We start from the raw sequence: 25,431 nt of genomic DNA on the forward strand, positions 1-25,431 counted from the left end.
AACACGTTGGCTGAAGCCTGTAACAAAGAACACACTTTTCAGGATTCGGAGAGTGTTGTTACCACACCTGCCCACACCCAGTATGATCAATTGTCCTTCACCGGCAACTTTCTGTGAAACAATTTGCAAAAATACAAGAATGTAACACAAATCCCTACCCTCCCCTTCATCCTGAATGTCTCTTTTACATTTCAAGAGCACTTTCAAAAAATAAAGGTTTATATCAGCAAAAGTTTCAAATCAAGGCGATGGCTGTGAACCTGAGAGCTTGGTGTGATCCGAGCACACGTGTTTGTGGTATCCCCACTGGCTAGAACTTTCCTTGTTTAAGTCGTTCAATGTGGTAGCACAACTTCAGGGCAGGCCCCAGCTTCAGTCCCATATATTTCATTATCATATCACTCCTCAGTAAGAGTAGTGCCTTCCCATCAATTTCCTGCAGAAGGAAGAGTATAAACACAACAGGCAACTACTTTTAACAAGCTGCATGGTAAAACTGGAAAGTACATTATAGTTGTTTATACTGTAGTAAAAACATATCTACTATATATAAAACAGTAACTGTAATTTTGTATTTACAAATGACCACTGAAATTTAATTTGTTTTAGTATTTTTAATTTGTGATTAAGTATTTGAGATGTTAGAGAAAGAAAATGGTAGTAAATAAAAGAAACTGACCAAACCAGCCCTCAGAATTAGAACCAACCAGGAAAAAAACTGAATGGGTCAAGGGAAAAAAAAAAAACAGAAGCTGCAAAGGAAGGTCTGTGCAGTTAGAGATTAAATGATCCAAGCACCGAGGCCTTGCACTGAACCTTGAAAACAGCCGTGGGAGGATTTTGGCATGTGTGTGCAAACGGTCACATGGAGGAAGGGGCTGGATACCATCTAAATATGGTAAATTAGACAGATCTGTTTCCATGTTGAACCAGAGAGATTGTCAGGATCAAGACCAAGGACAACTTTGTCAGATTTCAACTGTCTGACTGAGAAGCTGCTGAAATATGACAGTCCTAAGCTCTTAGTACCACTATGTACCATAGACAGGCAATTAGTTCCATAAAGCACCATAAAGAGAAACAGTCTTCCTTATTTTTTTAAGCAAAAATCTGACAAAACAAGTGACAGCTACTGCTGTTATACAACTAAGAATAAAATAGAAGACAGGAATCTCCATTGAAAGTTATTTTGATTTTTCCTTCTAATCCAGTTTACTCAGAGATTAAACTGTTAGGAGGAGCTGGTGCAGAACATGGGAGAAATACTACTAAAGAGAAAGCCTCTTTTTGGAGGGCCATATATGCAATGAAATAAGAAAGCAGCTCTTTACTGAGCAACCTACCATAGAAAAGCACAGCAAGGAGGAGTAGAGGAGATCAAACCTAGCACAAACTGGTACAGTTTCTGTCTCCAAAGATAACATCTAGTCAGACCTATGAAACCCTACACACTGTTTTCCCAAACAGATTAATTAAATATTTCAGCTGCTTCTCTGACTTTCAGTATCAATGACCAAGTGTCTACCTAACGATGGATAACATCATCTGTGCCTCAGGACATTAAGTCTCCAAAACAGGGGGACTGAATGCCCTGCACTGTACATGAGAATGCCATCCTCTCTAGAGTCACCGGGGATGACAAGGGTACTAAGGATGTTGGCCATGAGAACTTGGGCACTTCCAGGCTGGCATTATTTCATATACACTGGAAAGAGGTGGCTATTTACTTTAGTCTAGCAAGACTGAAAGACAGAAAAAATACACTGCAGGAGGGGGTTTCAGGTGGAAAAGTAATTTTCAGCCTCTCCCTAATATATGAGGAGAGCCTACTCCCAGCTGCAAATAGACTGATAGACATGAAAGTTGTATTTTAAGAGATTAACATGACACAGTCTACTAGAATAGAATGGATATGCATCATACATGTCTCCTAAAGAGTTCTGCATGTGGAGCCAGTGCCCGTGGATCAGCTTCTTTCACGAAACGCACTACTTCCTCTATTGACCAAGTGGAAGGATCCTTATTCAATATTCTTGAAGGTTCCCTTTTTAGTGTATTCAAATCCGGTCCAGTTGTGGAACTTGCAGCTTTTAATATAAAAATATTGTGAAAGGAAGAAGTATCACTAGTTTGTACAGGGATAACACATTTCATTTCACATAAGACACTTAATATTAGTTTATGGCATTTATTATGCATTGTTTGCAATGTATTAAAAGATGCTTTATTTTTCTTCTAATAATACTGAACTGTTCCTTTTGTCTTTAAATGCCTTCTATAACTGCAATACTTACAGCAGCATAAACATTAGCATTGTGACATACCTAGAGGAATTAGTTTGACTTGTACTTGGCTCCTGAGTCCCAAGATGCTATTAACTGGGAATGAGGCAAAGACAAGTGAAGCTGTGCAGACAGAGGGAGAGACAGTAGGAAACCCTATCTCTGTATTTCAGCAACATGGCAATATTTGATAAGATGCTCAGGAAGTGAGATGCATGTATCTATCCCTGTCTGGTCTAGCTTGCTGCAGGGTCCATCACAACAGCAAGAGGAAGCTGCAGCAGGAAAGACGCTCCCTGGCATACACTACACTATTAGTAGTAACAGGCTTAAGTTCTATATTTGCAGTTACATTAGCAAGCCTGACATGCTTGGCAACAGCACATTTCATTCCATATGCAAGCTTTCCAATGGCAAGGAACTTCTTTATTCATAACTTTGTGTGTTAATAGGAGCAGTTACATCTTCTGGAAGGTTTTGTAAAACAGCATACCTTCAATCCGCCTCTGTATCCGATTCCTGCTGACTTCATAGTAACCACTGCTCCCAGCAGAGCTCAGGGACAGCCTGCGCAGGACTGGGGCTGAATTTGAGGTAGCAGTTGCTGGCTGGTGGGAATTTCTGTAATATGCAGCATTTCCTGAAGTACGGTACTCCGTGGAATTACGACAGGTTGGGTTTGACGGATTTACAGAATTAAGTGCAGAATCCATAGAGTCCTCAGAAAATCGGTGTTCTTTGGAAGTGCTGTTTTCCTCTATAGGCAATGTTTCTGCTACACAAAAAGCAAGCATCAATATGTTCAAAGTGATGGACATTAGACCTTTGTTATTTAAGGCCATGCTGCGTTCTCTTGAAGGTACTGACAGATTGTAATCCTGTTAACAAATCTCCTGTGAGGCAACCACTGAGACTGAATGTTTGTCCCTTTTCCTCAACTAATCATTGGGCTCTTATCGTATTTTAAAACATTATTTTTTTAGCAAAAGATTTAATACGTCAAGTTTGAGACATTCTTCCATAAATCATTTCAGTTGTACTTACTGAATGCTATGAGCACGGAAATGACAGAGGAAATTTTTTTAAAAATAATATTGTCTGCTGTAAATATTGATACATCAAATAATTTTAGTCAAGCACTTTCATTGTTTTTTACACATATAATTAAAAAGCTAACCATTAATATTATGTAACATTTATTTTGCAAGACATTTTTAATACAAATAAAAAACTCATATTAACTAACAATTGTTGAATATGTTCTAAACAGCAGAGGGAGTCAGTAACTTCATAAACAAAGCAAGTGGACAATTATCATCTATGGACCCCAACAGGTTCAGACAGAGGTACCATTATTAAAAAAGGAAGAGGTTGCAGGCAAAGCCACAGAAGGCTGTGAGTGCCTGACATGGCACACTAATGTAACACGTTTTGACCACCCTGCTGTATCTACACACAATTCTTTGCCTAGGGCAGGGTTTCAGGGTCTCTAAGTGCAGACTCTGGAAAGTTAAAGATACAGGTAAATTACTGAACCCATGGAGCAAGTAAAAAAAATAAATATATGAAGTCTCAGGGAGGGAGTATAACAATATTCTAGTTCTTACACCTTTTCAGCTAATTTATACTCTACAAAAGACAAACAACATCCACTCAGAAGACTTGTGAACTTTTGAAGTCTGTCAATGCTGATTCTAAGCCACGTGAGTGGAGTCCAGCGTGTCCCTTTCCCTGTGCCATGAGACAGGAGCCAGGTTTGCTCAATTACTGAAAATTCCACTCCTGTTCAACTCAATTCAGGACTGTTTGGGAGAAGCATGCCATGTGAGGGGAAAAAAACCCCCCAAATCAACAGGAACACCACTTCATTCTCTAGCAATCATAGGTATTCCCCGCCATTTGCATCAGGCCAGTATCTAGCATGAGAAAGAAGTTGGAAGCATGATGTACAAATCTGTATGAAACAAATGCTGCTTTGGCAGGAGAGTTAAGAGCTGGAAAAATATAGCTAACAGGTTCACAGAAGTGTAAGCCCCACACTACCATCTTGAAAATTACTCTAGTGAAGTTATAAAACATATGCTAGTGATGCAGCATATTCTTTGGAATAAGAACTGGTATGTTCTGCAAAACAAGTTCCTGAAATAAGCTTTTTACTACCCTTCTTATATGAAAACTTTCAAGAATTTCTTGGGCAAAGGCCCAATTAAAACCAAAGGAAGAGAATTTTCCTAAAAAACCCAGTGAGCTTCTCAAGCATACTTTCAACTTGCTTCATGAGGTCTCAGGTTCTCTTTCTGAATCCTGTTTAAAGTGTAGCACAGTGAACAACTATTACATGTATTTTGACCTTCAAACAGCATAATCCTGAAAGGGAATTAAAGGCACTCAGAGAGAAAGCTCCCTACTTAGTGAATTCAGTAAGGCAAGACCACAGAATCACAGAATGGAACCACAGAATCATTTCAGCTGGAAAAGATGATGAAGATCATTGTTAACCCAGCACCACCATGTTCACCACTAAGCCACATCTACATACCCCCAGGGCTGGTGACTCAACCCTGGGCAGCCTGTTCCAATGCTTGACAAGCCTTTCAGTGAAGAAATTTTTCCTAATACCCAATTTAAACTTCTCCATGTGCAACTTGAGGCCATTTCCTCTTGTCCTATCACTTGGGAGAAGATATGAATCCCCACCTCCCAGTAACCTCCTTTCACACAACTGTAGAGAGCAGTAAGGTGAAAGGAGGTGAGCACTTCCACCAGCTCCCTCAGTACTCCCGGGTAGATCCTATACGGTCCCAGAGATTTGTGCATGTCTTAAGTGCTGACCATTTTCCCTTTGACTGTGGGGGCTTAAATCTGCTTCCCATCCCTACCCTCCAGTTCAGGAGGCTGGGTACATGGAGAACAACTGATCTTAGGACTAAAGACCGAGGAAAAGGAGGAATGAAGTACATCTTCAAACAGCCTTCCTCAAACTTTGTCATTTTGTTTTGCCCCACATCCAATAAAGGCTTGAGATTCTCCTTAGCCCTCCCCTGATTGCTGAGAAAAATGGAACAAAAATTTTCTTGTCTTTCATGGCAGTAGCCAGGTTAAGTTCTATTTGAGCTCAAACCCTTCTAATTTTTGCCTTCAATAACCTAATGGCATCCTTGTAGTCCTTCTGATTTTCCTGCCCCTTCTTCAAAAGGTCCTTTTTCTTCCTGAGTTCCAACCAAACCTCTCTGTTCAGCCAGGACAGTCTTCTTCCCTGCAAGCTTGTCTTTCAGCATGTGACAGCCTGCTCCTGGTACATTTAAGATTTCCTTCTTGAAAAATGTCCAGCCTTCCTGGACTCCTTATCTGCAAGGTGATGTAACATCTTTTACTAAATTTGATAATCATGGAATAAAGAAGCTTTTATGGATACAAGTCCTTCTCTTTCATATAAATAACTTTCAAAATAACCACTGCAAAACTTGGTCGTTTGTCAGACCTGAATCACAAACGTTATATGCCCTACAGTAAATACTAGGTTTGGGAAAGATCAACTCTACTTTCTTCCCCCATGATATCAGCATTTGAATTTACCTTACTGTAAACTAAACTCATATACACAAGGTGGAAAAGCTGGCATATTTCCCATCATGTTTTAGGATAGGCTTTCTGTTCAGCAGCTGTAGTATCCAATCCACCTTCTATTCCATCCATCCAGCTTCTCTACAAACAAAATGCAGCAAAATTGGCATCCAGCAAATGGAGCATTGCAATCCATGGAGTGACATGGTTCGCCTACCTCAGCATTCTGAGCAGCTGTGAATAACAGAGGTATGCAAAGAGATGGGAGGTTCTACTGCAGAATGCCTGACCTCTGGGGAGATTAATGAAAGGCCAGTAAGAGGCCTTAAGTTTCAAATGTAGGGATGACAGCAGACTGTTTAGGCTCTCAAGGCCTTAGCAGGAACTGGATGTTTTGTTTTCTTGAGGCTCTTCTGGGAATTAGAAGCCAGTTGTTCTGTCTCATACAATAACAAAATGATGTAATTGGACACAGTAGTAGGAACACTCTGTTTCCAGGGGAAGGGAGTCTGACTTATTTCCCACTCCCTCCTCCTTTATCTTTCATAACTTTAAGAAGAAACTGTTAGTGAGCAAGAAAGGCAGCAAAATCTGCAAAGCATATCCCTGAGCAGATCAGAAGGAAAACGAACTGTTTGAAAGACCATTTCCCACAATTACTCCATTCTGCCTTCAAATGATATTTCAAAACAAGTATTTTAAGACAACTGTGTCCCAATGGAAGCAGAACTTTTTGGGGGCAGATCTTTCTTGTTAACCAACCCAAAACTGACCGCTACAAAACTGCCTCCAGATTTTCAGCAGAGGACATTGCCCTAATGGGAAACACACAACACTAGAGAACACTTTGCCTCTTAAAATGCACAGAGTACAAATTAAAACCTCTGAAACCATGGAAAAACACTTATTTTTATTATTTATTATTCATGTAACTGCATATTACATGGAAATCTTAAAGTGTATTTTAAAGGCTACACAGACTCCATCTGTAAAAGATCCAGTAGCAAACAAGGAATAAAAACCAGCATGTGCACTCATGTTTACTTGAGTAGGATTTCTTACAAGATAATGCAGATCTACTTAAACATTTGTTTTGCTCCAAATGAAACAACTTCATCTGAGCGTTATTAAGTGCTCCACACTTATTAAGTTAGTACCAGAAATCTGACTTAGGTGTACAATATATCTCTGGAATTAAGCCAGTGCTTCTTTTGTGAAGACACAGAAGTCAATAATCAATGAATAACTGTGTATAATAACAGCCACAGGAAATATAATAAAGATTTGAATATGTTATATATAGACAAAATAATAAGATGCATAATTTTAAATAAGCTATCATTTGGAACATTTTAATTTTACATCCTTTTCTGCTTTAACTGTAGTCTTACGGCTTTTTAATATGCACAAAGGAGATATCCTGCCCCCACTCATGGTAATAGATATAAAATCATTTCAAGATCACAAAAAAGAAGAAAGAAAAAAGAAGCAAAAAATAACTTATCCCCATCATACGTCACAAAAGCCATTGGAAATTATGTAAAACATCTTGCTGCAAGAGAAAGTATGTATCATATGGGATAAGTCAGTATCATCAACTTACCATGTCTTAACCAGTTAAGTAGAAAATACTCAACCATTTTGCTGTGTCTCTCTCACTGACATTTAAACCTAGATGCTTTACTTCACATCTGAGGCAAACAAAGACTAGATGTGCTCAGTTACTGCAGCTGAGCTGCAGCACAGGAAAAAGTGTTATTTATCTGTGAAATACAGCAACCTAAGAGCGAGCTGCCACAGGGAGTTCACACTGCTCCTCTGGCCACAGCCACCTTCCATTCAACTCTTCCCTGTGTTCATCCGAGTCCACAGAGAGTCACTCCAGAGAAGTAAACCAAGACTCTTTACCAGAATGTTTTCTGTGCTTTTGCTCACTGCTTCAGCTCACCAACCAGCCATGGAAAGGGAGCAGGGGGTGGGCTAGGACTCACTGCAGGGACAAGGAGGCAAGGAATGCACAATTTCCACTGGCAGCTAGCCATAAACTCAGCTGAATTGTATCATCAAGCTGCACCCTTACTCACTTGATGAACCCAGCCTAGAGTTAAGAGTTGCTTCCAATTTATCTCCTAACCCATTTCAAGGCAATTGGTTTTCTGCTCAGTAGCCCTACACGAAGCAGGAGGCTTCATCTGTCACCTGTGTGCCTGAGTCCCTTCACAGAAAAGGCTGCAGGATTAGGAGAAGCACTGCTGGAACTTGCAGTAGATCTTCCTTAAGTGCAAAATCTGTGCCAGTGATCAATAATTAACAGACTTCCACCCTGACCTGTCAAAGGCTAGAGACAAACCAGACATATATGTTGTACTCAGTCCTTTTTGACTGGAAATACTAAAACCATAAATAATCCTCATATATAATTCTGACATAACGTAATTACCTTCAGATGGATGAGCATCATTTCTGGGAAGCTTAGGGGAAAGAGGAGCAGTGTATGATGGAGAGTCCTGAGAGTATCGTTTAGCACTCCTGTTTTCAGGTATTTCTTCTTTGGCTGTGAAGAGGAAAAGTCACTGCCTATTATTCTAGCATAAAGCTGCTCATCGGCAAAGTCCAGAGACAGAAGCAAAGACAGACATCAGCCATTCACCAGGTTAGAGTCCCATTTCTTGTGTCACACAGACTCAGTCACTTCAACACAAAATTTCACAGTTGAATTACCTTGACCCTGTCTACTTTCCTGAATAGCTAAAACTAAGAACTTTCATATGATAGATAGAATTATAAACAAAATTTCTCCATTGGAAAGAGGAAAAAAAAATTTTCTACAGCAGCACCCAGAACACAGACTCAGCTATCAAACAGTTGTGAGGAAGCTTCATTCCCAGTATAAAACTCCTGGAATTGTCTTGACAACAAGGCTATCTCAGCTGTCACTCCTGGTGACTCATGACCTGGGACTTGTAACACCAGGTCCTACGAACAGCCTGTCGGAAGATCTTGGGCAAGTAATTTCATCTCCCCTTCGCTCTATGTTCCTGGTGCAGCAAAAGTATTGGACTCATAAAAAATTTCACAACCAGCCAATTTCCCAAGTCTTTCTACTAGATAACTGGACTGTACATAGTAGAATGCAAAACTTTTCAAGCCACCCCTAAATGAGGTAAAAGAGAAAGAAAAGACCTTTTACTTGTGTTGGACGGGTTAGACTGAATTCCCTTTCAGGGCAAGTCCTTTCTCACAGACAGCAAGCATCTTTTGGTAAGTTTAATTTATGAGCTGAGCATAAATTTAACAGATGAAATGTGAAGTTTTGAACTTGTCTTTTTAGTGGTATCACAGTGGTAAAGTACATATATTTTCTGGCTTGCCTACAGGGAGAAGTTTACTGAACAAAATTATTTCTGCACATGTGGTATGACCTATCCATTACTGTCAAAGCACTTCCACACTGGAACCAATTCACTAAGAACAGAAGTGTATTAATTTCAAGCAATTCACATCACAGAAAGACAGACTAAAAAGTTGCATTTCATAAAGCCGCCACATTTCTCAAAAATATCAGCACTTGAAAATAACAAGTGATTAACAGTACCTGGCTTATTCCTATCATATTCCATAGGACTATGTGCACATCCCATGTAAGGGCTGAAAGGCTGGCTACTGAAGAGATTATCACACTGCAGACTGTGGCAGACTTTCTCCAAGAAGCGTAGGACAAACGATGCACTGTTTACAGAAGGAAGATTGATGGCATGCTTTTCCCCATCAAAGGAAGCTGTGAATAAGAAGAGTATGTCAAACACGCCCAAGCATACTATCATGAAGTATAGTAAAATACCATCATTAACTTACAGGAGAAGACATCCAGACTTGATTTAAACCATGTAAGACATGAGATGAGTAAATAATCATTCTGATAGTTTAAAAACTTTATATCCAAAAGACTGACTTTACCTTCCATTGGATCCATGTCAGTTTAAATTTGCTCTATAGGAACTTGTTTTAATAAAATAATTTTGGATTCACACCAGTATAACAAAACTTAAAACTACTCCCTCACCACCAAAACTTTATGTGGAATTTCCATTGCTTATAAAGCAGCAAGCTCTCCACCACCTATTTGCAGGAGATAGAACAAAAAAGACCCTTTACAATACTTGCTAAAAAAAACCAAACAAACAACCCCCCCATCAACAAAAAGCCCAAACAGTTATTAAAAAAAAAAAAAAAAAAAAAAAAAACAAAACCCCAAAACCCTGAAGAAACAAAACAAACAATTTTAGGGGTTTTTTTTCTCAGTTTCTAATTGAATGGAGAGTACTTGTGGTAAGGTGCTGGCATCCATTACCATTGAAATTCTGACTCAGAAACTGTTTTGCCATTTGCTATTTTATCACTAGAGAAATCTATCCTGCTGTCAACACTACAGTAGTCAAACTCCCATTTATTTCAACAGGAGTTAGGTGGCAGAGATACCACAGCAGCCACAAATGGATCTGTTGTCTTTTAAACTGAGTGATTACAAAGAGCCTGGACATGTGCCTATGTCTTTTCCTTGCTGACCTCTTTCCTTGCCCCTCAAACAGTGTGGCAGCTGAGGATATTTTTCTTTTTTGTGAAAATCAGTAAAGTTTGGAAAAGATTCAATACTACAGATACCTGGATAAATAATTACCATTACATCAGCTGAAACTTTTAGTTACTTGTGATTAGAAAGACTTTAGAACAAAGCAGGAACAAACTTGTAACTTAAGCTTAGGGCTGAAAAGAAGTGGCATGAACACCAGGTTTATGCATCAATTTGTCTTTTTGGTTTTCAGCCTGTCATGCAGCTTTCTGTTAACTTATGTTGTTAACATAAATTTTCAAATGATAAGCAGAGCTTTAAAGGATCACATTTTGTTGGTAGCAGATGCTAAAAAAAAAAAAACCAGCCAGAAATGACAAGAAAGCCTTTATTCACAGATCTGAATTAAGGAATATTTCCATATTGTGTTACAAAAGAGACAGATAATATACACAAAACCAAAGAAAATGCCTAAGTTGAGCATATTTTAGGCTTCCTAAGGAAATCTGAAGTGTCAATTACTTACACTGTTGATGTAAGGAAGTTTCTGATTAGAGTTAATGTGAGTTAACCAGCCAGCATCAACAACAGTGTGCTGCCTCTCCCATCTGCTTTCATGACAGACTGACCAGTACAAGTGCTTGAAGTTTAAGAGTCCAAAGTGTTTAAGGACCAAAGTGCTTCCATGGTCTATTAGGTTTTTTCCAGGCTCCAATGTCCAAATGAAATGCTAATGATTAACAGTCCCACATGTGGCTAGGACACAAGGTCCTCTACATCCTGTTTGGGGAAGGGGTCTCCAAAGGCAAATTTTTGCTTGGAACTCAACCAGTTCTGGAGAGCAAATGGGCTGTGAGACCTAGCATAGCCTGACCTCCTGACAAATTTACTGCAAGGTAGTAGTCAGCTACAGCAGAAATTTAAAATGCTTTTTAATAGCCTTATGGATCTTCCTATATGGCCTTTGAGGAAATGACTTATTCTATACCCCTTAATTTCTCATTTAGAAAAAACCATTGAAAAGAACAATGTTATTTAAGAATTGTCAGGAGGATAAAGCAAGAAACAGCTGAGGTGTTGTGACTGCCCCAGCAAAACATTCCATGAGAAAAATCCACAAATACAGATTCAGTGCAAACACAGCTCCCCTGTGTTAACACCTGAGAGCAACCATACAAACTCCAGCCAAGGGTGTGGGATCCAGATCCATAGGCTCAGCTGTCTACTCTGCTTGGGAACAGCATAAGCATCTTCCCAGATAAATGCTAGGGGAAAAAAAAAAAAGTAGTACCTCCAAGGTGCCATAACATCAACCTTTAACGATATATGAACAGGGACTGGAGCTTGCATGTGCAACCCCAGCCCTCAGGATGAAGAGTCATACTCATTTCTTCACTTTCCATTCTTTAAGTATGTTTTACATACCAGGTTCAAACTGGGAGGAAGACTGAGAACTAAACTATGAGAGAAATGTATTTTTCTGATAGTGACAAAACTCACCCAAGAGTCTGATTTTAATTCTCTGCTTGAGAAAATTTATCTGAGCCTCAATCTATTTCATCCCACCAAACACCACAGTCTCTGTGCTACAAGGAGAAAAAAGGGGCTGGGACCACCACCACTAGTGAGCTTGCTAATCAGGCCTTTAATTTTCTTTCAGTTATATTTTACTGAATTGAAACCTTATCCATTAAGCAAAAATAAAATGGTTTGTGCCTTTGTTTGAGAAAGAAAAGATGGAAAAATCCTAAATTTAATTTTATTCAAAACAATTATTTTCTTTGGCAGCTGAACCAAAAGAACCCACTAAATATTCCATGTATTCTAGTGAGATTATTTTATCCATGCCTTCATCAGCACACAGTTTCCTCCTATGGCAGGTATAATACTTTCTGTAAAAGCATCAGTTCACAAAAGACTTGGATTTCTTTGCTTATTCTCTGCCACAACATTTTTTTTTCTTGACAGTCTAAAAAAAATCCAAACAAAACCTGAACAAGCCACCTCCCAAACCCACTTTAAAACAAGAAGGCTACAAGGAAATTTAATTCTGTAATTCCTTATTTTATTCTCTTGTTGCTTCCCTCTTTTTCCTTACTATTCACGTGCACAGCTAGATGTAATGTGCTACATTAATCTAAGTCATATTTTATGCTTCACAAGATTTATCACACACAAATTTTTGATAAAATGACAGGGAGTGTTTGCTCAGCCGCTTCTCAGCTACCTGTTTGACAAGCCAAGGAGAAGCAAGAGCTCAAGAACACTAGAAACCCACTGGGGCCTCGTGGCTCACTATCAGCAGGACCAGGACACTGCTTCTGGAGCAGCCCACATTGCCAGGTTCCTCAAATCCAGAATACAGGCCTTGGGGTGCAGCCAGGTGCAGAACAGTAATTCCTTTTTTGCACAGAATTTTTGAACACAAACAAGCCACAGCTACATAAGGAATCTGAAATTTCTCTCTCCTGTTTGAAGTTATTATTTTCAATTACTCAGTCACAGCCCAGAGATGCCACTGGCCTGTGATTTAGCCCTTCATGATAAACAGTCATAAATAGAATACTGGCAATGAACATCTCAGTGCATTTTGCTCTAGAAAACTGACTTACCTGAAATACAAGCAAGGCATTAATAATATACCAAATGTTTATATATATTGTAAAAATAAAGCAGTACCGGTTTCAAAACCACATATGCCATTACACAGCAGAGAAGCAGCATCCATTTTGTGCACAAACTCAGGGGGATGCCTAAGCAAGGCTTACTGTAGTTCTGCCATACACAGGTTGGGGTGCTGCTTTTTAAATGCAGTTAGCAACATCTTTATGCGTACTTAATTGAACCTCTATTCCACTAATCATCTTTCACATCTGGTGTTAATGTAAAGAGATTAAAGTAATGCCAAGTCTTTTACTGCCACTGATGGAATTACGAATTGATGTGCTCACTGTTACATATAGAATATTTCCTAGCCTAGAAGGAAAAAAATGTCAAGCAGCAGCTATTCAGATTGAGACACAGAGATAATTTATCTACAGACCTGCCATCAATGTCTAGTAGAAATAAATCCATTCCATAGTAGGTGACATAGGTGGAAGAACAGTGAACTAAGATACTGCTGCAGTTCTGGGGAATGGGGTAAGGGAAGCAGCAGCAACATCAACATGTGGAATCACTTGCCTGGAAGCTAAACAGATTAGTTTGAGACTTGTCACCCACTTGGTTAATGCTTTAAGAACAAAAACACCATGCATGGATAAGATTATGCGAATGACTTGAACTAATAAAGCTGATTATTTCACTTGTAGTGAGTTTACTTGACAAATGTTTGGCTACAGCTGCTAAATGAGGTGTACAAGCTCTACTTAGTGTAAGAAACTAACTGCATTGTGCATTTGTTTTAAACACTGCTATTGCTAAATTTTAATTTAAAGAATTGTTCAAATCACTCTGGACTCAGAGTAAGAAAAATCATATATCATCAATGTTCACACCTGCATTTACACAGCTACGAAAGTGATACAAATTCATAGCAGCTACTTCAGTTCTTCTGCTCTACCTCAAGTCCACCAAGTAAAGAAACAAAAGAAACAGAGCATCTTCACATACCAGTTATCATTTCCCCTCCATGATGGCCAGATTTCAGAAATCCAAAGACTGTTTTGGCTTGATAGGCACAATCCACACAAGCCTGTACAGCCTGCTGAAGCACCACATTGACAGGACCTGGTCCAAAATGGTCTGGAAGCTGCTGAACCTTCTTCTTATCCAGGTGAGGCCCAGAATTTCCATGTTTGTTCACATAAACACACACTGAAAAGGTACAAGCCATATTTACTGCCAAGGAACCAAGACATGTTTCCAAGCTAGAACTGCAAAACTGCCATATTAGTTTTAATCCTGCAGAAAAGATACACTGGTCAACTCAAGAAGCTGAGCATGCACACATACTTTCAGAGCACGCAGAAAGTGCTCTTCTGCCAAGGTTCTCCTGCCTGAATCCTAAACTCACTTTTTTTCTGCTTTCTGAAGCCCTCTTCTACCTCACTAATGTAACAAAGCTGACATGATCTGTGCTTGTGTTTTGACTAATCTCTGCTCATACACTAGTTCCAACCAAGTACAAATTACTGTCAGGTACTCTAAACTACTAAGTCACAATTCTACAAAGCTGGCCTTACCAAGTTACTGCCTAAATTTTTTCCTATTTGAGAAGCTGCAACAAAGAGAACCCTGTGTTATATACCTGCCACTGATGCTCATTCTGAAGCACCCATATGGCACTAACATATTCATCACACAGATCATGACACACAGAGCAGCTACTGTAGGCCTGTGGCTTCAGAAGACCTGAACCCCCTCACACAGGATTTCCACACTGCAATGTGGTCTTGTCTGCTAAATAAACACTTCTTTACAAACACCATAAGGTGGTTTAAAGTTTAGCACAAAAGAATCATATAGGACTTTGGTAACTACTTTTTAAAGAGACAATGTGAAAGTGTCTTCCAAAACAAATGCCAAGGCAGAAAACCACGGGAAACGTGTAATTGATGATTTTTTTTCTTGTTCATCCTGGCTGCCACATGACCAAGAATGCACCCAAGACATTATTACAGCTTAATGAAAAAATGTGCCTCTGTGGTGATTAAGCAATCTAAACATTCTATTACACAAAAGACTGACATATTTTCTGACCTGTAGTTTTATTTGGGTTTAGATAAAAACCCTGAACTTTTAAATATGAAGTATTTCTACAAGATTTTTAATGATGTAATGTCTTTGTGCATATCTGTTTACTCTCTGATGTCTGCAAATTGAAGGAAACTTATTTGTACAAATGATCAAAGCTACAAATCAACAATAGTAGTATGGTATTTTCTGTCTGGGCTCAACAACAACTGCCTTGCAAAACATTTAATTTCCAAGGAAAAAGGTACATGTTTTCCCCTTGTCCATGACTGAAACTGGGCATGGGAAGAGCCTGACAACTTCTGTTGTAAAAACAGGTTTTAAATGTAAAAAAGCACCCCGAGCAAAATTACTCTAATTTATGGAGCTTTCAGAAAGTTCTGAGATTTCAGCTGACAATATACGAATTGTTTCACTATAGGGTTACGTGTTCCTCAATGGGTTAGTTCATTTACTAGCTTATTTCTTTTCTGCCAACCATTTTCAAGACACATTTCATTATATTTAGGGGAAAAAAAAAAAAAGCAAACGTGAGGAAAGAGGAATATATCCCCTCTGATTGCCTTTACTGGGTTTTAAGAGTTGTTTTTCATATAAGGCTATATAGAGATAAAATCTCCATTTTGTTATATTACAGTACAGCTTGCATGATATCAGAATATTACATGGGCTTTTAGCTACATCTATTCCCATTTCATACATTAAGGACTGGGACAGACATAAAAGAACTGTACAGTTTCCTTCTTCACACAGGAACAAACTGCCAGGTCTAGCAGATCTATCAAAAGTCCCTGTGCCCCAGAACTTATTGCTATAATGTGGGCATCAAAATACTAGTTCTGAAAAGTAACTCTGGCTCCTACAAATATATTTAAAAAATAAGGCAGTTGAATAATGATTTACAGTAATAAGTTTGCAGCATATTCTCCATAAAATGAAACTGCTTGACATGGAAGCCATTTCACACACTTTTTTTGCTTTGTCTTTTACCTGTGGATATAACTGCTGCAGTTGCACCAGACAAACTGGTTCCATCTTTAAGTATCTGCATAGTGCCATTGTCCCCCTCAGGAGATGACTGAGGAGAAGGAGATGTAGGAGCCAGTTGCTCTGGCAAGACTTTTTTCTGTTAAGAGAAAATAAAAACAGAGTCAAATGTTTAATGTTTTTATAGGAGTCTGCACAACCTTTCCGCTATCAGTTACCACCTTAACGAATGTGTGTGGTTCCTTACTAGAAAAGAACCACACACAGCAGAGAAGGGAAAGTTCAGGAAAGGAAGACCAGAAACAGTCAGTTTGCAGTTACAGCTACTTTAGTAATGCAGTGGAAGACAAATGACTTACAAAAGAACCCACCTTTACCTAAAAAGTGGGAAAAGAAAGAGCTTTATATACTAATTCATGACTCTTCTAAAAATCTTAGGAAGAGGTGTTTTGGATTATTTTCCTGTTCGTGCCCTTCCGTTTAGGTTTATCACAACTCAAATAAGTTAATTGGCCGTGTATGGATAGCCATAAAAAACCTAAGTCACATCTAGGTGTCAGCATTACAGTGCACCTGTATTTTCCCTCAGCCTGTTTCAAAGAAGTTGAAATTCCCAAGTAACCACTCCCGGGAATTTTCAGGTGCTTCATGCAAGGTATCAAACAAGCCTGTAGTTACAATCCAGTCATGCTGGTTGCCAAAACCTTTTGCTTTCCCAAAGCAAACTTATTTGCAGCTTATCATATGACAGATAATCAGAGTTCAGACCACAGTGATTTAGAAATTGGTTCGCGTGCATTACCTTCTCCACCTGAGGAAAAGAGAATTTTGTTGTAATTTGGTTTGGACTGGGGTTTAGAAAAGAGATGTGGACATGGAAGACATTTCACAGAATCACAGAATATGCTGAGCTGGAAGGGATGCACAAGGATCATAGAGTCCAGCTCCTGGCCCTGCACAGGACATCCCTAAGAGCCACACCATGTCCGAACACTTCTCAAGCTCTGTCAGACTTGATGCTGTGATCACTTCCCTGGCGAGCCTGTTCCAGTGCTTCACCTCTGGGTGAAGAATCTCATCCTGATACCCAGCCTAAACCTCCTCTGACACAACTTCAGGCCATTCCCTTGGGTCCTGTCACTGGTCACCAGAGATCACTGATGTGTTTTGACATATTATGAAAATACACCAAAACAAAAGAATTAATAAATTGGAGTTCATCACTTTTCCCTTCACCACTTGTTCTTTGCATGAGAACAGATTACATTCTGACTCTTTTACCTAGCAAAAATTAGGAATATAAGAGATTACCCACGGTCTGGACACTGCTGAATGCAGCAAAGACTTGTGGTCATGTGGTAAGGATTTACTGTTAAAACTGACATATAGTGAAGTAAAAATTCAGCCAACTTGCTAAGGAAGGCTAAGCCCTCTTCCATTTAGCAGTATTTATCCTTTACACTTTTAGAAGCAGCCTATTTTCCAAGTAATGTATTGAAAACCATGTAGAAAGGAATCTGAACATATACCTTCCTAAAAGAAGCAGTGCTTGACTTCTTCACAACACCTAGAAAGAAAAAATTAACTTTCTTCTGAAATCCAGGGCACTTTAAAGAAAAATTCTGTGCCACTTACAGTTTGAAGAATATACATGTGGCTGGAGAAAGTACTTGACAATATGGCACTGTGTGGGATCACCATGAACATAAGGAATAGACTGCCAAGGCTTGGCAGTGCATTGTGAATGAGATGAGGTGGCACAGGTTAGACACAGAACCAAGCAGTGATGTATTACTTGTCAGGAATTGCTCATTTATCTTAACACTGGGTGACAGAAAGGTCTCCATCCTTAATACAGAGAACAAAAATGCACTTGGGAAGATTGAGCTTTTGATCTGAAGTCCAACATTCCTGAAGGCCCCCTGTAGCAGGGATTCTTGCGGGGGGGAGGGCAATTTTCTCTCACAACACTGACAAAAATGGGTGGTTAAGGGAAAATATGAGGAAATGGGGAAAAATGTAGGCATGATAACTAAGAGGAACCATCCACTTTCCACACCAATGCACACACATGGTGAGACTAGCTGGCTGCTTCCTACCTTCTCCCTCAGAAGGGAATATAGCACGTTATGCTGGCTCAGCTGAGGCTCTCATTTGCAACCCCACAGTGACGGGCAGCCAGCTGCAAGCTCAGAGCCATGTTGTTTCACGAGACAGGCCACATTCCCAGCAGGGCTGGGCACAGTGTAAGGAATGTACTTAGATTGTCCAGCAGGTCTGGCTGTGGCTGGCTGGCCCCTGCCATCTGGGTGTCTGCCTGCAGAGAGCAGGGCTCACAGCTTGTACCACCAGGACAACTTCACCAGCTTCACCCTCACGCTTAAAAACTTTTTGTGGGGTTGAATTTAGGGCTGGTACCGACACTCAGACCAAGGGGTTTCCTCAAGAAATGCTGAAAGGAATTCTTTCCACCGTTATGTAAAGTGTACTTTTAAAATATACTGAAAGAGACGTACAGAGGTTTCTTCTTTATTATGAAAGAGTAAAAACATACAGTGCAAGCTGTGAGAAACAAATGAAAAACAAAATCCAACATGCATCGCATACTTACAGAGCTTAGAAAAAATTTTAAATAAAGGAGAAAAATTATGCAACAGCTCAACATTTCTAGCTGTATAATAAAAGTTAATATCTACACAATGATAAACATTGCAGCATAACAAACCTGAAGGGGCAAAGAAATTCAAACAACTCTGTAGAGAAACAGGCATAAACCAATGTCCCTAAATACACCACACAGCCACCACACTTGAAGCACAATTATTTAGTTCAAAATTTGGAGGGGTGGGTTTTTTTTGATCAGTCTTTGGGGTGGGTGGAAGAAAAACAGCAATTTCAAGCCTCTAGGTACCCACCACTTGCATATTTGTATATGTACTGCGAGGTGTACAGGCTGTACAGCTGTACTTCATGTCAGACACACCCTGTCTGTTCAGAACTCCCACAAAGCCCCATTTCCTCTCTTTACCCTTATGCTAGCAGGTGTAATAGTCCAAAGAAAAGTTTGCACATATGTATAACATCTTCACAATTTAACCACTTACCAAAGCAACAACAGCCTTCTGTGAATTCTCAAAAGGAGCTAATTTTTCAAGTTTTTAATGCTAAAGTTAATGAAGTAAAAATTCCAAATTAGATCTATCAAACCTAGATTTTGCAAAACCTAACTCTCTGTTGCCTGGTCTCACAAAGGAAATCAGGAGTGCACAGAGGTACCTCAGATTTGCTGCCTCAGGACAGGGAAGGTCAGCAGTAACACCCATTCCCCAGAAAGTTCCCCCAAGCACCTCACACAAACGAGGTGTCAAATGTAGTGCTCCAAGCAGACACTTCCAGACACCCAGGGCCCAGAAGCCTCTTTTAATGGCAAGGTGCCTCCAACTACTGTTTCAAAACATAGATAAAGCCTCTCAATTTCTTTTTAATGAGAGATAGAGGGCAAAATTCTTACATGCAAGTGCACATCCTGCCACACCTGAGTAAGACCTTAAGATATGACAGTCCTGTGTTCAATGCTGTCCTTTAAAGCCCCCTCCAGAGTTATGAAGAACACCCCACCCACCAGCTAACCCTGGATAGGAGCACCTTTCTCCTCTTTAATCGGTGTTGCTGTGCATTTTTATACACCAAGTAAGAGAGAAACAAAACTGAAGACCAATTCCATCAGTGGCCTACCAGTTTGGATGTCTGACTGGAAGAGGCAGGCAGCAGAGAAGAGTGCTCAGCTTTCAATTTATGGTCCCCAAAATAATTTATCTTGTGATCATCATTTCCACAAAGTGCTGCTTCCAGGTTCATACTAGAGCTTCTGGCTATGCTCTAATAATGTTATTTCACGAGCACTTTACGCTGATCAGCATGATCACTGAAGGGACAATTCCCACCTTGCCATTACTCCACCTCTTCCCATGCATCACTAGCAACAGATCCCACAGCCCACACTGATACAGACTGGAGGAGAAAAGCCCCCAACCTTCTACTTTTTGATTCTTGTGGAGAAGAAAGGGGAATGAACACAAAAAAAAAAACCCACAAAAAACACCAGAAAAAAGCACTGCCGCCCACCTCCTCACTAGTGCTAATGCAAAGGAGGAAGGGCACAAGGACAGACACAAATTGCCTGAGGAAAGACACTGCAGGATTGCTACTCCTCCTGAACAGCCTGCTGCGCATGAGCGAGCCTCAGAAAATAGACTGTACTTCCATGGCAATCCAAACTGCCCTAAGTCTGCCCTGCTGTGATCCTATTCTTCCTTGCAGCAGCTGTAGCATTTGTGCTTTTTTGGGGTGGAGCACACAAAGAAGGAAGTAAGAGGGATGGTTGCCGTGCCAGTTGTCTACCAGTTAAGCTCCCTGAACTGGCTCACTCTGAGACTGTTCATCCACCAATGTTGGTGTCAGTGGCAGCGGGAAGAGGGGACAGCAGTGCCAATGTGTACCTGACCGAACAGTTCCACCAGAGCTGAAGCTGGAGGCAGCTGCCAACACTCCAGGTCTGATTCAGCTTGGCGGAGACAAAGGCAGAAAGGATCATGCCTTTCAGACCAGGGCAGAATTAGGCCCACACCTAGAGAAAAAGAAGCTTCCTGCTCCATGCTAGTAGCACCTCCATATTAGGGGGTATCCATGAGATTCATTTGGCAAATCCAGCTGTATGCTTAACATGCCTAAATTAGCAATAAAGCCCTCACTGTTTTTAATTCTTTGTTTCTAAATCTGAAAAAAAAACCAAAAAACCACAAGCTATGTATATGGTTCAGTAACAAACTAACCCAACCTAAGAAGCTTAAAGGCTTCCCTGGCTCTCTGTTTCAGAATAGCATTTTTCAACACCAATTACTCACCCATAAATAAAACAGTAATCTTGTTTGGGAATAAAATAATCCACAGGATCTTATACTAAAATATTCCAGAAGAGCTATTCTAAATTTTTTCTTGTAATCAGTTGCTGAAAACAGTAAAGCCCTGAAGGCTGAACAGAGAAAATTAAGTAATAATAATAATAAAAAAATCTCACTACAAAATTTTGCAATATAAAGTAAAGTAGTAGATAAGGACTAACCTTTTTTCCAGGTTTTAAACTTTTTTTCCTTGTTTTAAGATTTTCAGTATGAGAGGTGCTTTTTGTCAGGGGAATATTTTTAGGAGACCTGCCCTTCTTGGGAACTGCAGACTGTCCAGGGGGTTTGCCCCGACCTGGTTTCCTGCCCCGCTGCGCCGGTACTGGAGCAGATTTCTGTGGAGACTGCATTGAACGCCGGGTCACTTTGGAAGGGGAAGATTGGATTTTTGCACTGCTCTTTGTAATGGAAACTGAGGAAAAACAAAAACAAAAGGGAAGGGAGGGAAAACCTCAAAATGAACAATGGAAAGCAACTTTTCTAACAAAGGCTTAAAAAAATAAAAGTGTACTGCACAATTTACATTGTAAAATGAATATACTTTTTACTTTGAACTTAAGTGATTGGCATGAAACTATAGAACTTCATTGAAGCCGAAGAGAGAACTCTTTGTACCCATTCTTTTAGAGGGACTTTCCTAAGATAAAAACATTCAAATAAAAATTGGGGAAAAAACCCAAGAATTAATCCACTCACCTTATAAATGCTTCCCATAATTTAATTACAATATTTATAAACTGCCATTCATCAAGAAGGCCTTCAAAAATACTACACAAATTATACAGCCTATAATACATCTCTTTTCCTCTAAGAGCAGTTTCCACAATTACAAGACATGCAAACTTACTTCTAGGGAGCTATAAAACAACTCAGAGCAGCAAAGAAAATCATCCCAGTGACAAGGAGAAACTGATGAAAGGCAAAATGTCATTAATGAGTATTTGTCTGAGATGCTGGTTTAGAAAGTTAAGGTCACATAACCATACCCACATTTTTCTACCTGGTGCCATTTCAAAGAAGGTATTCCAAAAATCAAACATGAAGTATCATTTTTATTCATTCTTAACACTGAAGTGATTTTCTCCTGTGAGATGGGTTAATCTCCCATTCCAATCCAATATAGGATCCCAACAGATATCCACTTGGATATGTTCCAATATGCATATGATGTGACTGTATTATAATCTGGTGTGAGGCTCTAAGATGTAACCAGATTTCATTAAATTAAACTTCCTAGTGCACAGGTCTTTTCCACCCAACTTGCTCTTCTCTGAAATAATGATGGTTTAATTTTAACAATTCCCTTCCCAATGGACAGATTAGAACACCAAAAGGATGCCAAACAGAACATAAGGACATATCCCCAATGAAAAGATGTACTGCACCATGCTACAGCAGCACCTGTGGCCAACAAAAAACAAATACTAATTCCCAAAGGCAAACAAATACTCCATTCGGTTGGCCCAGACCACTGGCAGGCAGACAGATGCATAAGCTGCAGGACAGGTAAAAAAAAGGAAATTTTTTTACATCAAACCACCTTTGTTGAGAGGTATGGGAAAGAAACACAACATATTTGAAATAATTTGAAACCTTTACACTAAAATTAGACAGCTTTCTAGTGTAACACTGCCCCTATCACAGCCTTTTGCATCTTGCTGATTGTGAAACTCATGTGATTCACCCCAACCTTAAATACCATGAACTTAATGTGATAGAAGTATTGCAAGTTAGAGTTCAAGCAGGCTTTGACTGTGTCGGTCACCAGTCCCTGATTCAAAGCACTAATTCATGCTGCATGAAAAGGAGCATGAAATGGGGGGCTGTTAATTCTGGATTTTTGTGAATTTTGAATATTTCTTCCCTGAAATATTAGTATGTTGAAGCTTTCTGGTAAACAAGTAAAACAAAAAATAAAACACAAAGATACTTTTAAAATGAGAAACTGAGAAAATGACATATTCAAAGACTGAGTAACAGTTTCAATGCCTAGCTCTATGAATCATATTCAACTTAACAGTCCAGCACCTTGCTTTACAACTGCTCCTTTAACTCTGTATCTTTATTCAGGAGTTAACTGTTATTAAGTATTTGCAATAGAAAATGTCACTGTAAGATGAAATACACACTGTACACAGACCTCTTATAAAATACAAGTACTACTGACACTCATTTCTAAAGCTGTAGGAGCATTTACATACATTGCTATTTGCCTGATTCAGTTACTAATCTAATATTCCTAAATGGCAGTTCAGAAGAAATATCTTCATTATGACTGGTTGCAATCCTAATACATCAAATGCAGACATGATATCCCTAGGTATCTGAGAAGGACCACCTTCTGGATGTACATAGTGATCACTTTCCTTTTATTTATGTGTGCCAAAACATATTTTCATATGCAATGACAGTTTAAAATAAGATGAGCAGAATTTTAACCAAATGCTGGCACAGCATTACTCTTATGTCCCTGAATTGCTGAACAGTAACTCATGTTAAGCTGTATATCTGGAAAGCAAAACAGTATCAACTGTATGCTGCCCAATACAATACTAGATATTGTGCCCTGTATTATACTTATAACAATATAAAATGCAGCTATATTTATTTATCTGTGCCACCCAACTATGCACTGAACAAAACAATCATGACCTTGTTAAAAAATGTTGTTTAACAAATTCTTTGTGCTTCTGCCTATGCTGAAATCTAGCAAATGCATTTCTATTCTTGCACAGTAAAGACACAGCTATTGCTAAATACACACTACTTTCACATCAACAGGTTCTAGGAGCACAGGTATGAGTTTTGGACACTAGGCAATCCCTATCCCCTTCCAGGACAAAGAGTAACAATGCAAACAGCTCCAGCCACTTCAGGCTGCCCTCTTGAACCACACCATCAAGCACTACCTTATCTCAGCATCTTCCTACCTGTATACGCCAGAGAACCAAATATGAGCAGCATTAACCATTAAGGGGGTGGGGGGAATCAGGTCCCACTCGGTATTTTTCCTTCTGCCTAGGGCTGAAGCTGCTTTTTTCAATAGGAAGGATGGCAACAAAGCCCATGCAGCCTGAGCAGCCTCCGGAGATAGCAGCAAATGAGGAAGCTGCTATTTGCATTTGTTGATTTAAGAGAGGATGGGGGGAGCACAAGGGAGTGGGAGACTGCTAAAGTAATTCCCATATTGTCTGCAGGCTGTATTGACAGTGATCATCAGTCACCTGCTCATACTTCCCTCACCCCGGCCTTCAGAGGGAGACCAAAGGTTACACTGGGTCACAGGATCTGGGGGGAAATGAAAAGACATGCAAAATCAAGCTGCCAACCCACTGCATCTGTAGACAGAGTTATCCCCACTAGGCCACATGTTCCAAAAACTAAGACATTTTAATAGTCTCATGAGAACTTGTTAAAATATAACGATGAAGAGAATAGAGAGGAAAAATGCCAAGCTCTGCTTGCAATTACTGCAGTATTTAGCTGGGATATTTACAACCAAAAAAGCACATTTGCCTTTTCAGGATGCTGCTTTGCATCACAAAGGCCCTCTCATTTGCACAAACAAAATCAAGCATTTGTGTCATGTTGCTCATCTACACAAATATCCACCACTCCAGTTTCAGGAGGGGGATGCATTGCATGGCTTTCCTTCCCAAATACCGTATTTAGAGCCAAAACCTGTACAGGCACCCTCAGTAACTGAAGAACAGAGGTCACACTACACAGACATACTTTACCATAGAAATGTTAGCACCTAAGCAGCGCTTTCAAAGCTCACAGAGCTCTAGTTATACTGCCAGGTTTGTGTGGGCTATAGGTATATAGCTCTTCATGCAACTCATAAACAGCTTTCGTACTTTCAAATACTTCTCTTTCAAAACATTCTTTCTTCCCCCCACAGACGGTTCTGTGAGAATCCCAACACCTGCAAACTTTGCATTTCATGTAAGAGAAACCCCAAATTCTGTATTTTGGAATTCACAACCATGCATAGCCACAACTCAGTCCCTCGCTGAAACAAGCAGACCCACTGCAGGCAACTGAGCTCATTTGCATGGGAAGGACCCGAAAGGTTACGCTTTACATGAGGGCCAAATTCTGCTTGCAGAAGCAGAAATACTACCCAGACACATACAGAACTGCAAAATTTGACCCCAGAATGTTATCTCCAAGATCTCTTGCCAGAATAAGTAAGATCTTTAAGACAACTGTGAAATCTGAAGCTACTGAAACCTCCAGTACTTGGGAAGGGGATGGAACAGCTGACAGCTCAAAAGCCTGAATTCTCATGCAATTCTAATTAGTAAAATTCCCTCAAATAATCAGCAGTGACAGTTTCACTCCATGTTTTTATGGAAAGCAGGGGGGA

The 25,431-nt window shown here is 39.7% G+C and overlaps 1 protein-coding gene across 1 annotated transcript in view; it reads right to left on the minus strand.

Annotated features, from left to right (window-relative positions):
• Positions 1 to 310: 310 nt before the first annotated feature.
• The window catches only part of SCML2 (Scm polycomb group protein like 2), a gene marked incomplete at both ends in the record, with an annotated part of 55,829 nt that continues 30,708 nt past the window's right edge, over positions 311 to 25,431 (minus strand). The window contains 8 exons of the mRNA XM_082277707.1: positions 311 to 436; positions 1,924 to 2,087; positions 2,776 to 3,057; positions 8,287 to 8,400; positions 9,442 to 9,624; positions 14,029 to 14,232; positions 16,102 to 16,237; positions 21,221 to 21,471. Of these exons, the coding sequence (XP_082133833.1) occupies positions 311 to 436; positions 1,924 to 2,087; positions 2,776 to 3,057; positions 8,287 to 8,400; positions 9,442 to 9,624; positions 14,029 to 14,232; positions 16,102 to 16,237; positions 21,221 to 21,471 (1,460 nt within the window). The remainder of the gene's footprint in view (positions 437 to 1,923; positions 2,088 to 2,775; positions 3,058 to 8,286; positions 8,401 to 9,441; positions 9,625 to 14,028; positions 14,233 to 16,101; positions 16,238 to 21,220; positions 21,472 to 25,431) is intronic.

The sequence above is a fragment of the Coloeus monedula genome (assembly GCF_965178545.1).
Source record: "Coloeus monedula genome assembly, chromosome: 3".
Classification (NCBI taxonomy): domain Eukaryota; kingdom Metazoa; phylum Chordata; class Aves; order Passeriformes; family Corvidae; genus Coloeus; species Coloeus monedula.